The 16,861-nt window shown below is 46.8% G+C and overlaps 1 protein-coding gene across 3 annotated transcripts in view; it reads right to left on the reverse strand.

Moving 5' to 3' along the window:
- The window catches only part of LOC113580013 (mannosyl-oligosaccharide 1,2-alpha-mannosidase IC), a 145,953-nt gene extending 132,735 nt beyond the window's left edge, over positions 1–13,218 (reverse strand). Inside the window, exon 1 of one of the 3 annotated variants that reach the window (XM_035525991.2) lies at positions 11,447–13,218. In XM_035525991.2, the coding sequence (XP_035381884.1) occupies positions 11,447–12,013 (567 nt within the window). In that variant the 5' untranslated portion in view covers positions 12,014–13,218. The remainder of the gene's footprint in view (positions 1–11,446) is intronic. The other 2 variants (XM_035525992.2, XM_081719753.1) reach the window with 2 other exon arrangements.
- Between the last annotated feature and the right edge of the window lie 3,643 nt (positions 13,219–16,861).

Raw genomic sequence — 16,861 nt, forward strand, 5'->3', positions numbered from 1 at the left:
CAAAGGGACACTTCTACAGGTCACTCTGACATAAAAGCAGTCTCGGGCAAATTCCACTGGCTTTCGTTCTGTGTTCAGTGAAGAAGATGCGCTTCTGTCTGTGAAACTGTCCTCTCACAGCGAGAGTAACTGCTGCGTGTTGAAGAGAGACTTTTCCAACACGAAACTTTAACTTTAACCGCTGCATTTTAGCTACATACAGCGGGCTCCAACCACAGCAATATCATCTATCACGTATAACATCTGTGGCTGGTGCAAAACCAGAGAATCATTGGGCTGTTCAGTTCCCCTTCTCACCTTCATACTGGCAGGGAGAAATCACCTTGCTCACAGTCTCCTGAGACATCATTGTATAGTTTCTGATCAACTGTAGGTCAGAAGATGTCGTGAATCACCGAATGCTGCACCATTTAAGAAAGCAGCAGCTGTTCACTGCAGCCTTGCTGCTGCTCTCATAGGTAACATCAGCTCCCAGCAGGCCAACAGGGAGGAAACGTTGAGGCTGACTGGTTGGGTGGAGACCGGAAGGAGCTCTTCGCTTTGAACGTTTCGTGGACATGACATTTTGAAACTGCTTCTACTAGTGACAAGCCCAGGGTTTCACAATGTACGGGATTCTTACGTGCATGCTTGTGAATATTAATCGGACTACAGGAGAGGCCTCAGTCATTAAGCTACAGATCATCTCCAACTGGTTTGTTAGCTGCTACAGTTTCCCTGTCTCACTCCTCTTCCAGATGTGTCAGATTAACAACAACGGGGAGTGAAGGGACACTCTCTCTCTCTCTCTCCCTCCCTCTCTCTCTCTCTCTCTCCTTCTCTCTGCGTTCATTTTGTTTCTCCCAGTCCTCAGTCTCCTTCTATGTTTTCGTGTTCGTCCAGCCCGGCATGGGGCTGCTCTAGGGCAGGTCAGGGTTGCCGCCCTGTGAAGCACGGCTTAATGAAGGAAATTCAAACACGGCTCCACACAATACCCCGACACCACCCTTAGTGGTGTGACATACTGGAAGGATGTGGGCAGATGTGACGAAGTGTGAAAAAACACACCTTTCTCTAACTGGTAAGTTTCAATCAAGTACTCGGCCTAAATCAAACTGGGTCTATAAAGCCTACTTGATCCCAAAGCTGTGTTTCAAACGCTTGGACAGAAAAAATGATTTATTTAAGTATTTATTTATTTATTTAGCAGTAGTATGGGTGTGTAGCTCCTCTGCAGACTTTCCTTGCTGCGGTGAAAGCAGTAGTCGCTGTTTAACGCTCAAACATTTTCAGTTTTCAGTTCCTCGTTGCTGCCTGAGCAGCCCCACCCGTTAGCGGCTACACCCCGAACGTACTCTGCTGCTCCACCCAGCCACGCTCAGCCCCACCACCTGCACACACTCCGCCTCCACCTGAACACTCTCCACACCCGCTGCTCCACCTCACACTTCTTTGGACACACCAAGTCTGCGTCCAATCACTTGACATACTCACCCATTCACACACATACACATGCAAACACGCACATCCATCAAGCCCCTAACCCCCCCAAATCTCTGCCAAGTTACAGCTATTAGTAACATCATCTGGTGCCTCCCCTTTATGGGTAAGACAGAGAAAAGCTCAGGAAGTTTTTCTCTCATCTGGCTCTTCAGAAAAAAAGAGCTTAATTTGCTTCTCACTTTATATTTTCATTGTCTTGTTTTCCTCAGAGGTTCTGCTTCTGCATACAGGGATCTGTGGGGTGGTTTACCCCCCATGAAACACTCCTCACAAGAGCAGGGCTCGGCTAATTCATGCCAGCCTTAATGCAGCCTCTCAGTGGCAATTACTCCGTACTCAAAGCAGGAAGTTCTCATTTGATCAGCTCAGAAGTATAACTATAAAAAATGCCCTGATTCCGCCACAAAATGAATATTCATCCAGGCCACCGTGCCACTGGAAGCATGGTCAGGAGTTTCCATTTAGATACATTGCCGTTCTGTATGTTTATGCAAATGAGGCTCTGATGTTGTTCTCCATGTCAGTTTCAGGTCACTACTGAAAAAGCGTCTGAGGGGCGGTGATCCGTGAGCGGCCAGCGCTGGTGTGTCTGGTGTGAGGCCTGCCCTGACCCTGGAGTGGGACACGTTTCGCTTCCACCACGGCCATTTACGCTGCACGCACGACCCGAGGGAGCAAACGGGGACCGTTCGCCCGTCTCCTGGCAACCCGGCTGTACGCTGCACGCTGCACGGAGGCCGGGGAAACGGGTTTGTTTATTTCCGGCACCTGCGGCAGAGGGGGTGAGGCTTTGCCTTCAAAATGACAAGCTCATTTTTCAGGGGGCACAGTGTGAGGTTGACCAGGACTACAGGCTGCACGATTATCCAACTCCACACCAATGTTTCCATAGAGGGAGAAAAAGGGGGAAAGAATTGAGAATCCAGCTACTGTTGCCATCTACGTCTGTATTCCTGCCAATATTTGCTCTGAATTATGCCTATAGAAGTGACATAATTCACTGGCCAACAGCCACGTTGCTCCCCGGTACAGACAACTGCCTCTGGAGCCAAAGATGCAACTCCATCACACACACCCACTGGCAAAGTGAACCACTTCAATAGCTCAGCCCTGTTGGGTTCTGGTGAGATCTATGTGGCAGTGTGACTAGTTCATTATTCTTTCTACTGCGATGGTAATGAATAAATACGCCCTCCACCAAGTACGCCAGCCATCAAATTATCCACTTAATTAGAGGTCATTTTCCTGCCGATGCCGACCCCGTAGACTGGGACAGCACCACGACCTTCAGCTGTGTGTGCTGGGTCTCCTGTAAGAGGAGCTCAGGCTGTGGACACCTGACAGGTATGAGCATCCAGGGTTCCTCCAAAGACAGAAAGAGACAGAGGGAGGCGCTAAAGGAGCGGCAGGGTGTGGCCTAAACCCCAGGTCCCTCCCACCAGGCCCACTCCACCCCGCCTTCTGTGTAGCGTGGCCCATTGCACACGTGTTGTTTCTGACTAATTAGCCAGAGATAAAAGCAGAGGGGCCGCTGTGTGGGATGGGCCGCACATTACGACCCATCTTACACAATCTCTCTCAATCATTCACTCTCGCGCTCTCTCTCCCTCACTCTCTCTCTCGCTCTCTCTCTCTCCCTCACTCTCTCTCTCCCTCCCTCACTCACTCACGCTCTCTCTCGCTCTCTCTCTCTCCCTCACTCTCTCTCTCGCTCTCTCTCTCTCTCTCTCTCTCTCTCGCTCTCTCACTCTCTCCCTCCCTCACTCGCTCTCTCTAGCTTTGTCTGTATGGTCACAGAAAAGCTTTGTTTATAAAAATGACGAGTAACCACAGTGATGTTCACTTACGCCCTTTATGACCTTGTCGTTCTCTCTCTGCTTGTTCTCATGCTGAATGCATATGCACCCCCCCACACACACACGTGCACACACCCCCCCCACACACACACGCATACACACACACACACGCATGCACACACACTCATGCCCCCACGCCCGCACGCATGCACACACACACACCCACACACGCACACACACGCACCCACACACGCACACACACTCACTCACACACACACACACACACACCGGTTCCTTGTTGTCTACATAAACATCCATTACAGGCGAGTCAAAGCCTTTTTTCTTTCTTTGACTCCCCCTTTCTCCTCCTGCAACAGCTTGAGCAGCCAGTAGATCAGAGGGAGAGGGAGAGAGAGAGGGGGGGAGAATAGGAGAGAGAGGGAGAGAGAGAGAGGGAGGGATGGGGAGAGAGAGAGAGGGAGAGAGAGACAGGAGCACGACAGCGAGCGAGAAAGAGAGGGAGAGAGAGAGAGAGAGAGAGAGGGAGGGATGGGGAGAGAGGGAGAGGGGGGAGAATAGGAGAGAGAGGGAGAGAGAGAGAGAGGGAGGGATGGGGAGAGAGAGAGAGGGAGAGAGAGAGACAGGAGCACGACAGAGAGAGCGAGAGAGAGAGGGAGAGAGAGAGAGAGAGAGAGAGGGATGGGGAGAGAGAGAGGGAGAGAGAGAGGGAGAGAGAGAGGGAGGGATGGGGAGAGAGAGAGAGGGAGAGAGAGAGACAGGAGCACGACAGAGAGAGAGAGAGAGGGAGGGGGGGAGAATAAGAGAGAGAGGGAGAGAGAGAGAGAGGGAGAGAGAGAGAGAGAGAGAGAGAGACGGAGAGAGAGAGACAGGAGCACGACAGAGAGAGAGAGAGAGAGGGAGAGGGGGGGAGAATAGGAGAGAGAGAGAGAGAGAGAGGGAGAGAGAGAGAGAGGGAGGGATGGGGAGAGAGAGAGAGAGAGAGAGGGAGAGAGCGGGGGAGAGGGGGAGAGAGAGAGGGAGAGAGAGAGGGAGGGATGGGGAGAGAGAGAGGGAGAGAGAGAGAGAGAGACAGAGAGAGAGAGAGAGGGAGGGATGGAGAGAGAGAGAGAGAAAGAGAGAAGAGAAGGGAGGGTGAGAAAGCTAAAATGCACACACTCATTTACTAATAAAGTGGCTCCACGGAATGCAGGGAAAGCAGTGCACGTCGGCATCACTGGAAGACGAGGCGATGACCTCCCCAGTAACACAGGACGGGGAGGAAGCCCTAACAGAACAGGGCAGAAAACGCAAAGAGCACACAGGGCAAGTCCGGCACACTGAGCTGAGTAAAATTAGGCTGCTTTTCTACCAGACAATTTAACTTGAAAGAAAATTACAACCTGCTTTCTCATTGTCTTTTGTGCAAAGCTCTGATTTTGTATAATGAATATGCACAATAATTACAATACTGGTGAATGTCTGGGGGCGGGGGGGGGTGATAAAGAGTTTTCAAATGCCAGGAGTAAAAGAGTTGCCTCACAGTCATGTGGTACCACACAGTCCCTGCTGCAAAAATACCAACAAACTAACAAACCTGGGCGCTGAGTCATGGGAGGCAAGCACACCTGAGCGTTGCAGTTCTCCACCCTATCAACAGCAGGTACATCACGATACTGAAACGGTATTCTGATTTGTGACGTTACTGCCACACTGGGCCACGACTCACAATCTGGTTGAACGCATGGCGTTCTCACGTGACGTGATTAAAGCTGGCACGCTTCCGAGGGCTGAGCGTTCTCAGTAACAACTTGCGGCTGGTTGCTGGGAAAGACGCCGGCTGCACAATGTGGAAGACGCTTCCTGCCTTTGACCTGCTCGGTGATCAGGAGAATTGCGGAAAGCCAGTAGACTGAATATTTGCTATAACAACAGAGGAAAATGGGAAGAAAATGCTTCATTAATCTCCTCAGTATTAATCTGAGCTCCAAAAGCGCCGAGACATCGGAGGACAGCTTTCCATTAGCATATCGAGCTGATGTCAGGCGTCTAGGAGTAGCGGTCTCTTCCATCATTGTGGAACAGCTATTCCCCTTCCACACGTCTCATTCTGGGAAGAAGCTCTCAATCACAGCCTGAATCTGGGCACCAGCTGCACACCCTGAAGCTCGAGTTCACCCACTGGCTCTCTTCACGCCCCTGTTCACAAAGGTGGGGGCTAATTACACCACGGCCACCTGTGAGAGTCCAGCCTCGCTGCGTGGAACGGAGTGGAGACGCGGGGCCTCCCACAGGTTAGAGGACGCAGCCCTTCCGAAGGCTACCCCCCCACCCCCACCCCCAGTCACGCAGACAGGTGGTCCCTTCATCTCACACAGCGGACGTTTCCGGAAACGCCCTGAATGAGCGGCAGGGGAGGGCGAGACAAGGAGGTGGACATTTGCAGGCATCCTGTAGGCTACATAAACACGTGGGAAACGCAGGCCTGTGCATGCAAACACGCACAAAGCATCTGATATTTGCTCTTCCAGCTCAAAGGGAACTAAACACAAATGTTAGCTGCCTTGAACCCAAGAGTGGATCCCTTCGGCCCGCATCTCTTTATCCCTCTCTCTCTTTCCCTCTTTCTCCCCATTTATTGTTCTCTCTATCTGCTTCTCCATCTCTACACAAGATGTTAACATCAGGAGCAAATTACGTTCGTCTTAGGTAAGGCAGTGTGGACAGCAGCCTAAGCGGTTACCTCACATATTCTCCAAACACCCCCAAAACAGAACAAACTCAGCCTATTGCGACGTCTACTAATAAACACCAGTTAGAACAGTGCCATCAAAAACATTGTCCAAAAGAAAGGACTATGGAGGGGGCAGAAAAACATTCTATATTTACCTACATTTCTTGTTGCTATACAACCAAATTTGGTTTGATTACTTCTTTACAAGCCAGAGAAAGAAGGTCTGTGGCACAGCACAGCGTGATTCACGTGAGATGGTGCACCGGAGCCAAGGGGCTCTGTTTAGCTCGCGCTCAGGACGTGGCTGTGTTCTCACCCAGCTTACGGCAGGCCTTGGGACCGGTAACGTCCCAGGGACATGAAGCTTTGAGCCGCAATCAGCTGCACAAGGACGCGGCGGTTCAAAGGGAACGGTCCTCTCTCTCTGACTGGCTCTCCCTCTGGGACTCATTTCAAGTTCAGTGTAGCTTGATTGCCATGATTAAACGAGGTAAAACTTTGCCAGAGCAAATAATTTGGAGCTGAACATGACTCTGTCTCTCAGACCCTCTCTCTGTGCAGCTGGATTGAAGGGAGAAAGGGGAGGGTTGGGGAGGCGTGTCACTCCGGGGAGGCGTGTCACTCCGGGGAGGCGTGTCACTCCGGGGAGGCGTGTCACTTTGGGATGGCATCTGGCTTGACTAATGCTGCCTGGAGGTGTCGTTGAGCAACAGCAAGGTCTGTTCATATCTGCTTCCAACCAGCACAACAGCAACCACAACCCAGTCAAAGTAAAAAACACCTAAAACAGAACACGCCCACTCAAGATAAAAAAAACACCTAAAACAGAACACACCCACTCAAGATAAAAAAACACCTAAAACAGAACATGCCCACTCAAAGTAAAAAACAGCTAAAACAGAACATGCCCACCCAAAGTAAAAAACACCTAAAACAGAACATGCCCACTCAAAGTAAAAAACAGCTAAAATAGAACATGCCCACCCAAAGTAAAAAACACCTAAAACAGAACATGCCCACTCAAAGTAAAAAACACCTAACACAGAACATGCCCACTCAAAGTAAAAAACACCTAACACAGAACATGCCCACTCAAAGTAAAAAACAGCTAAAATAGAACATGCCCACCAAGAGTAAAAGTTGCCCGAGCGTGTTCAGCTCAGCTGCAGCTGGCACCCACACCCATGATGGACACAATGTGTCCTCGTGTTCATATGTGAGAACACCGTTTACAGATATGAGCATGAACAAGGCCTCCCATTGTGCAGGAAGCGTTCACATCAATTGAGAGTCATTAGTGTCAATCTCTCGGGATGGGATTCACAGTTCTGCCCCGAGAGATGCCTGACCTTCCCCTCATGTTGAGAAAGAAACTCATTTGAGAAGCCCCTGTGGCATTCCGAAGATGAGAAGAGAATGCAAATATAACAACTGTCAGTTACCCTCGAGTCAAAAATGATTTTTCTCACATTTTATTTTAATGCCAGCTCAGCCTCACAATGACAAGTGCAGTGGTCATTTATTTTCCAAACTGTATTTAAATGGTATAGTTACCACGTAAACAATTCACTTTTTTAGCTTAATCCCATACATACAACCTCTGGGGTAATGTTAATGTTGTCAAATGATACTACAAGATATTACACAACAGATAAAATGAGGTTTTATCATTGACTGTAGCTGTAACTTACAGTTTGCCAGTAAACAAAATAAAGCTAACATCTGTCTAGCTCACTGGTTTTGCCCAGAGACTTTGACGCAGTATAAAAATGTCAACAATGGTGATGTTAATCAGCAACTCATTTATATGCAAAATGTAATTTCATTTATATGCAAGATTGAGGTCTTCAACAATAACACAGGGAGTTAATGTACTTGCAAGTGCCTTGATCAGGTAAGATGAGAGAGTAGCTTATTGCTGCTTGATATACACTACAGGGAGTGCTGCTTCATATACACTACAGTGAGTGCTGCTTCATATACACTACAGTGTGTACTGCTTCATATACACTACAGTGAGTGCTGCTTCATATACACTACAGTGTGTACTGCTTCATATACACTACAGTGAGTGCTGCTTCATATACACTACAGTGAGTGCTACTTCATATACGCTACAGTGTGTACTGCTTCATATACACTACAGTGAGTGCTGCTTCATATACACTACAGTGAGTGCTGCTTCTTATACACTACAGTGAGTACTGCTTCATATACACTACAGTGAGTGCTGCTTCATATACACTACAGTGAGTGCTGCATCATATACACTACAGTGAGTGCTGCTTCATATACACTACAGTGAGTGCTGCTTCATATACACTACAGTGTGTACTGCTTCATATACACTAGTGAGTGCTGCTTCATATACACTAGTGTGTACTGCTTCATATACACTAGTGAATGCTGCTTCATATACACTACAGTGAGTGCTGCTTCATATACACTACAGTGTGTACTGCTTCATATACACTAGTGAGTGCTGCTTCATATACACTACAGTGAGTGCTGCTTCATATACACTACAGTGAGTGCTGCTTCATATACACTAGTGAGTGCTGCTTCATATACACTACAGTGAGTGCTGCTTCATATACACTAGTGAGTGCTGCTTCATATACACTACAGTGAGTGCTGCTTCATATACACTACAGTGAGTGCTGCTTCATATACACTACAGTGTGTACTGCTTCATATACACTACAGTGAGTGCTGCTTCATATACACTACAGTGAGTGCTGCATCATATACACTACAGTGAGTGCTGCTTCATATACACTACAGTGAGTGCTGCTTCATATACACTACAGTGTGTACTGCTTCATATACACTAGTGAGTGCTGCTTCATATACACTACAGTGTGTACTGCTTCATATACACTAGTGAATGCTGCTTCATATACACTACAGTGAGTGCTGCTTCATATACACTACAGTGTGTACTGCTTCATATACACTAGTGAGTGCTGCTTCATATACACTACAGTGAGTGCTGCTTCATATACACTACAGTGAGTGCTGCATCATATACACTACAGTGAGTGCTGCTTCATATACACTACAGTGAGTGCTGCTTCATATACACTACAGTGAGTACTGCTTCATATACACTACAGTGAGTACTTCTGTTGGCCAAGCTGCTCCACTACAGAGCCTCCACTACAGACAGAGCCTCCACTACAGACAGAGCCGTCACTACAGACAGAGCCTCCACTACAGACAGAGCCTCCACTACAGACAGAGCCGTCACTACAGACAGAGCCTCCACTACAGACAGAGCCGTCACTACAGACAGAGCCTCCACTACAGACAGAGCCGTCACTACAGACAGAGCCTCCACTACAGACAGAGCCGTCACTACAGACAGAGCCGTCACTACAGACAGAGCCTCCACTACAGACAGAGCCGTCACTACAGACAGAGCCTCCACTACAGACAGAGCCATCACTACAGACAGAGCCGTCACTACAGACAGAGCCTCCACTACAGACAGAGCCGTCACTACAGACAGAGCCGTCACTACAGACAGAGCCTCCACTACAGACAGAGCCGTCACTACAGACAGAGCCGTCACTACAGACAGAGCCTCCACTACAGACATCACATTCCCCATAGACAAGACTGGGCTACTGGCTTGCTGCATCCAATGTGATGCCACTGTCTGATGAATCCTACACCTCCTTGTCTTTCTTTCTGTTTTTCTCTCTCTCTCTCCCCTGATAGAAAGAAGCAGAGGAGAAGTTAGAGGCGACGTCACTTCCTCTCAACACAGAGATCCGTGAAACAAAGAAGCACAAGCGCTCGGTGAACGCCACCATTAACCGACTTTCACCTTTGCTTATGTAGGAACGTTGGCTTCCAGGTCAGTACTTCCTCATTCTGTCAAACCCCAAGGGGACACTGAGCTATTTTCCGTGGGAAGATGTGACAACACATCCAGTTATTTTGATTTCTATACATTTACTACTCAGTGCTTTCACAGACAGACACAGAGGTGTGGGTGTGCATGCGCATACTTGTAGTGTTATATGTATGTGGCTCAAAAGTATTTGGACAAAAAGTGAAGGCCTTTTGGCTGGTCCTCATTTCTTTTCAAACATTGTGTTTGTCACTGTGTCATCTGAGTCCATCCACAGGAAGTCCTAATCAGTATCGAAGTACAAGTCTCTCTCCATAGTCCCCAACTTGTGTGTGTGTGTGTGTGTGTGTGTGTGTGTGTGTGTGTGTGTGTGTGTTTTTGCTTTGCCCCAGTGTGACCTCTAACCCAAGGCCAGCTCTGTGATCTCCTCACAAGAGCTGCCTCTGGTGATGCAGGATTCCAGAAATAGAGAATGGCTTTGGACAGCGTCCAGAAGGCCTGACAAAGTGGATTCTCATATAACAATAGGAAATGAAAAGAACCAACTCTGAGCTACAGATAGGCCTGAAAAACACGCATTAATCTGCACCGTTCGCTTCCACAGAGACACGTGGCTTTGAAAGACGCTCGTTTGAAAAAGAGCTGCAGAATTGAGTTTTTTGGGGAGGGAAAATGGTTTGCGTAAGAGGATAAAAATCCATCCAGTGCTGTTCACTTCTCATAAAGGAATTTGGAGCACAATGTGGACGATTGCTCTTAGAAAGCAGAACAAAGCTCTTCAAAAACCACAGGAGGAGATGAGCAAACGGTAAAGCTGCGTTACAGTTTGGCCTTCGGAAGTCAGAACTGTGGGGAGGGGGCAGACGATCTGAGCGCCCGGTGACATCACAAGAGAGCAAGAGCAACGTCCTCATCGCAAATGATTTTATGACTCGAAACAATGCAAAAATACGTCTGTTTCTTATCCGAAGGCGAACATGGATGTACTGCGAGCGCATCAATCTGGCGGTCATGGTTGGTGAATCTGTACTGTCACACACATTCCAAATGTCTTAAAGCCAAAGCCATTTTACCGACAGGATCTACACAAATTGAGTACAACTGTGTCAAATGTGACTATTATTAATCTACTGCCATTGGTAGCTGTGACTGAACGGAGTCAGGAGTTTCTCCTGGATTAATCAAGCCTAGTGTTCAGCAAATCTGACATATGTGCCTTGCTCTGTCCATCATATGAGCCATCAGTTGCGTGTAAACTATGCCAATAACTGCTAATAGGAGAGCGACTTTTCAGCTGAAGTCTCCTCACTGCGTTCTTTTGTAGCTGTTGTGTAGTTGCAGTAAACAGAAGATTTTAAATTAGATGGTCAAAATATGTAATAGCTTCACACAGCCTGTTCTTATTCCTGACCTGAGCACAGTTAAGGCACCACCTTTGACAAGCGTCTTGCAAGGAAAACAGTCTGACATTTACACGCTTTAGTGATGAAAGGTTTTACGTACGCTGGGCGGAAGATCTCGATGTACTGTACATATCCGACCGCGATACCAACACAGTGACGGGAGCACTCATCTTACCTCTCGGATTTTATCTCGCCTCTGTATGGTTTGAGTGTCCGAGGGCTTCCCACGGTCAATTCCAAGGGAAGGTTTCAGCAGACACTTTTTGACCATCTCGTAATCGGAACCCTTTCTGCTTGCGCCGTTATGTGAGGACGAGGTCACTCTGTCGTTTTTTGCCGCAAGTTCGTCGCCGGGGTCCATTTTTGTCCTCGGGGGGGTCCAGTCCTCTTGTGTCCTGCTCCCCACAGACCGTTCGACGGTTCGGGCATCGTGTGTGACAGAGGGTTTTCGGCTAACTTTGGGTTTATTTAGCTCGCCCTTTAACGAAGCCCGCGAATGCTCTGGGTCCCCGGGCGCTTTTTTGGAAAGTTCCCTCGCGTCATTTTCGGAGCCCACGGTCACCGCTGGGCTCTCATTCTTCGATAAGAAAATGCGCTTCAGGCGAACCGAGTCGGGCAAAAAGAAAAGTGCTCCAAAGCACAAAGTGACCAAACCCGACAGAAAAAGTAGAAACACGAATTTCTGCGACAGGCGAAGCCCCATCCCCGATGCAGAGACACCGGGTAACTTTCTGAACACCATTTACACTAGAGTGTATGCGTTACACACAATTATTAAGTTGGTATAAACTCTGTCCTTTTAAATCTGCCAAGAAAAACCGGTCGGACAATTTCTGGTTACATAGATGGCAATGTTTGAGGAATGACCTGAGATTTCGCTCTCGCCTAATCAAATTGAGTGCGCCTTATTGCGCTATCGATTGGCTTTTCGGGGGCGCAGATTGCGTCAACAATTTTGCGCTGACTCTCAGCAGACGCTTCATTGTCCTCCGGATGGGTTTGTTGCGGGCAAGTTTCCGTCCACATGAGCGAGCGAAAGTACTGCATTTAACACGCGGCGTCCACAAGAAGGATATTTGGTTCAATGGCAGTTGGAATTAGCAATGCTACCCAAAGCTAAAATGCTTCTTAGAATATCTTTGGTCGAAAAGCGAGAGAAATGAAAACTGGCAAGCCGCTGCACAGTGGTTGGTAATGACAGATGTTCGCCACAGTCCCTAAGATATGACAGCCAAACATCTGTCGCACCTAAGTTTATCTTCAGAAGAACCCGACAACGAAATGATCCGTGCTTTGCAGAAGCCGAACAGTAAACGTACGTGCAGTTGAGAAATTACAAAAGCGCAGCGTCGCCGTCCGCTCTTTTGGTATCCGAGTTCACAGTAAAATCTCCGCAAAGGCATCAGGTTCAGTAATGTCCAGAGATCGCGTCAGGTAGCTGTGTCCCCATCCAAGCAGCCTATTACATCCCTCAAAGCACGCGATCCCTCTTCCTTGTTTATGAACTAAACATGCCTCAAACTGGAGAGATGCTCCTCCCAAGAAACGATGCGTTTACGCTTTAGGCATACACACGCACACACTCGCACAAAGGTTATTAGAATTCCCAGAATAGGCTAAACGCAGAGTTGTGTCCGTGCACAGTGATGTGACTCTAATCCCGAGGAAAGATCCCTCGGCTTCCTTCCGCTGCCCGGTCCGCCGCGCGCACTCGCGATGTTCGCCCGCTTACCAGCGCAAGAGGACAGCGCGCGGGAGGAGAACCTGGATAAAAGGAGAGTATTGTTGCAGCGCAGGATCGCGTCCGGATACAAAGAAGGATCCAAAACGATCCTTGAGCGAACGCTATGATCCTGATCCCATATGCATCCAGCAGGGTGAAAGACGCAAACGTGTGACTCTCTGTTTCCGCTCACCGCGCGGGCTGCTGCAAACGTGTGGTTTTATCATGGCAGATATTTGAGGGGAGTGCGTCTCTCCGATTAGGACTAGCAGCGTCAGATAATGGGAGCAAGTGTGTGCTGATACATCCATCGTGTGGTGTGTCTGGGTATTTTTTAAGAAAATCATCCTAGAGCCGCTGATTCTGTAGAGGGACCCCGAGACAGTCTCGGGCAACTGGCTAATTGATACCAAATGGCATTGTAGAATTAACTCCTGGTAATTAATTAATCTATATATACGCAAATAGAATCATATAAACGTGGTGGGAAACCAGAAAATCGCGTAATAAAGATACTCTTGTTTTTGCGACATGAGGCATAAATTCGCTACTGAATTACTTATTTTGTTAGGGTTTAGAAAACTCGTATTTCTGTGATGAATCGATGTAGTATTCGTATTGGGTTAAGTATAAATTTACATAATACATAATACGTTAGGCTACTTGAAGAATAAATGGCTCCTCATGGTGTACTGAAAAAGCTCCACTATTCGCAAAGTTATACAACGTAGGACCTTTCTCTCACACACACGTCCGCGTATAGCCTTAGTCTGGGTGTGAAGAGTAGGAAAGTTTAATCGTGTGCCGGGCACACTCTACAAATGGACAACTTTTATATATATATATATATATAAACCCCAGACTTTGCTGCTGTGCTAATAACTTCAGTCCAGCAAGAATTCTATTCCAATATACATTTAAAAAAGGGTCAGCGACGCAGTGTAACTTCGGCCGTATTGTCTGCGGATAAAATTAGATCAATGTTTCTAGTTAAGCTGACGGTGGTCATTACTAAAAGAACCAAACACAGCACAAAGAAAGTTAGTGAAGATAACCGCACGGAGGCCCGGGAGGGATGCAAAATGCATGGGGAAGCATAACATTTGCGGCTCGCGTAATTCCTCTCCCCGTAGCCAATCACTGCAGCTGCCCCAAGGAATGGTCATTAACCACGCTCCCCAGCGGAGCCCCGGGGTCTCCTTCATTAGGGACTGTTAAAGGGGAAGAAACAGGAGGCAGACAGCTAGCCTTGCAGACTTGCTCACAGGATGGGGGGGATATTGATGGTTGAGAGAATAAGGGTTGATAGAAGGTTACTTCAGTGGTTGGGGGTCAAGTAGTCGTTTTTAAATCATGAACTTTGCTCAAACGTAATTATGTTGGTCTGTATCTGGTAACATTAATTCAAATGCTACAATAAACAAATAAAAGAAACAAACAAGCAGACTGTGAAAGCACTTAGACAGTCAAATTGGATTTCCACAAAGCCTAAAAATGTAATCCAAGGCACCATTATGAGTTGTCTGAGTTTTACTGATAGCACGTTGTTAAGCAGACAAACACATGAAATAATATGGTGAACTGCTGGATTTGTACAGCTTTTAAGAGTCCTTGATCTATAGCTGGATTTGCCACCAGTTTAGTGCATTGCTTGATTTGAAACCAGTTAATTATCTATCCCTTAACGAGCCCTTAACGAGCCCACACATATACGATACCCGAAAGTGACAGGCAGTGGGTCTGCAGGACTGGACTTCACACACACACACACACACACACACACAGACAGACAGACACACACACACACAGACAGACAGACACACACACACACACACACAGACGCACACACACACACACAGAGGCACACACACACACACACACAGACGCACACACACACACACACACAGACGCACACGCACGCACACACGCACACACACAGACACACACACACGCACGCACACACACACACACACACACACACACACACACACACACACACACACACACACACAAAACATGGGTCTTGAAGTTCCTGGTGTCTTGAAGTTGGCTCTCTTGACATGCTCAGTGCAAAGACCCAGATCACTAAGTGGATCTGCTTTATGGACCATGTTGCTTGTGCAACAATGGGTTAACAAATGTGAATCACCTTCTGGCATTGACGTCATATTAATTCCGTCTCAAAAAAGAGAGAACCAAAATATCAAGTTTAATTACTATTAGATTCCAGTTTTCATTTAGCATTTTATCAGATATGCTGGCAAAATGTATTAAGTGATGGGAATGAGGCCTGCAACTGAAAACTGCAGCAAGAGAAAAGTACAAAGCAATGAGATTAATGAACCATGTATTTCTCAGAAATGGTCAAGGCACTGCTATAGTCCCTCTCAGACTGCACGTGTCTTCTTTCTCTTGGTTTGTTTTCATGTTGCATCAGAATTAGTGCCTGAGTACTAGTGCTGCATCCTGGGTAATATTGATTATACTCATTATATATATCATCATATATTCAGTGTACTGTCATTATTTTTATATTGTGTATTTAAAATCTGCATTTTAAAAAGGTGCCCCTTGTAAGACAATTTTACAGAACCACCAAAACAGAAAGTCACTTAACTTCTCTCCATATAAAATATAATGAATTTTCAATATTTTTACAATGATAAAATTAAAAACATTAGACTTACCATCAAAACCTCACTGAGACAATGCTATCTCTATCATCACCCAGAAATGACGAGATTATTATTTAATACAATTGACTGTAAAATACCTTAGGAACAGTTAAACAGTTAAATTGTTTACATGCTGTCTTGATATTCTGCCTACTGACCTATATTTCAAAAACATTTTCAAGTAGTTGTGAATGGCTCTCATCTATTCTTAAACCATTTTTGAAAAAGAAACCTCTGATGCTTCTATTTTAAACAGCTGTAGACCTATCTCAGATCTTACTTTTGTGAGTTAGATCATATGAAAAGTGGTTTTCAACCATCTAACTAACTTTTTTTTTTTTTTTTTTAAATATAAGTGATATCTTGACAAATTCCTATCATATTTCTGATGCCACCATAGTACAGAGACTGGTCTTATAATGGTATTAAATCACATATGCCTGAATAGTGACTCCGGTAAAATGTCAGTTCTTCGGCTCTTCTCGGTGCATTTGACACTGCAGATCACAGTATATTTCTAGACATGTTGGAAAATTGTGCAGGATTGTCAGACACGGTTCTCAAATGGTTCAGATCGTATTTTGAAGGGCTTCGTCAGGATTGGCAGTTGTGGGTCTGATAGCTATAACATGCCGAGGCCCTCGGGGGTCAGATCTTGGTACATATTTATTCATTCCATGCTCCCATTTGGCTTAATTCTACAAAGCCGCAACACTTATCCAGCTCATACCTGCCTTACCGTGTTTTATGGGACCTGATCAAGGGGTTTCCCCTTAGCGCATACATATTCTATATGCGCCTCTTAAATTACCTAAAAAGGATCTCTATTATTTTTTTTGCAATGAGCTTGGAAGCTATAAATAAGCCAGAATGCAACCGCAGAGGTAACACAAAGGAGCACGTCCCCAAAATAAGCACGTTCACCTAGTGACTCGAGGACACGTAAAGTATCACCTGCACGCTTGCGTCTCTGTCCTAAAAGATGAATAGTAAGGCACAGTCCCAAACGGCGCGCTCGCGGTCCTGTTGTCCATAATTGCGCACGCACTCAAGAATGCGAGGTCATAGGGTATCCCATTTCCCTTTTAGGCGATCACGGAGGTGCTCACGAGCACCCTCTAGGAGACCTTCGGCAGCTGCATCGATGCGCGCTCAGAAGCGAGCTGATGTCCCACGTGCGCGCTTTTAAATG

Source organism: Electrophorus electricus, chromosome 1, assembly GCF_041902795.1.
Source record: "Electrophorus electricus isolate QZ-2024a chromosome 1, ASM4190279v1, whole genome shotgun sequence".
NCBI lineage: Eukaryota > Metazoa > Chordata > Actinopteri > Gymnotiformes > Gymnotidae > Electrophorus > Electrophorus electricus.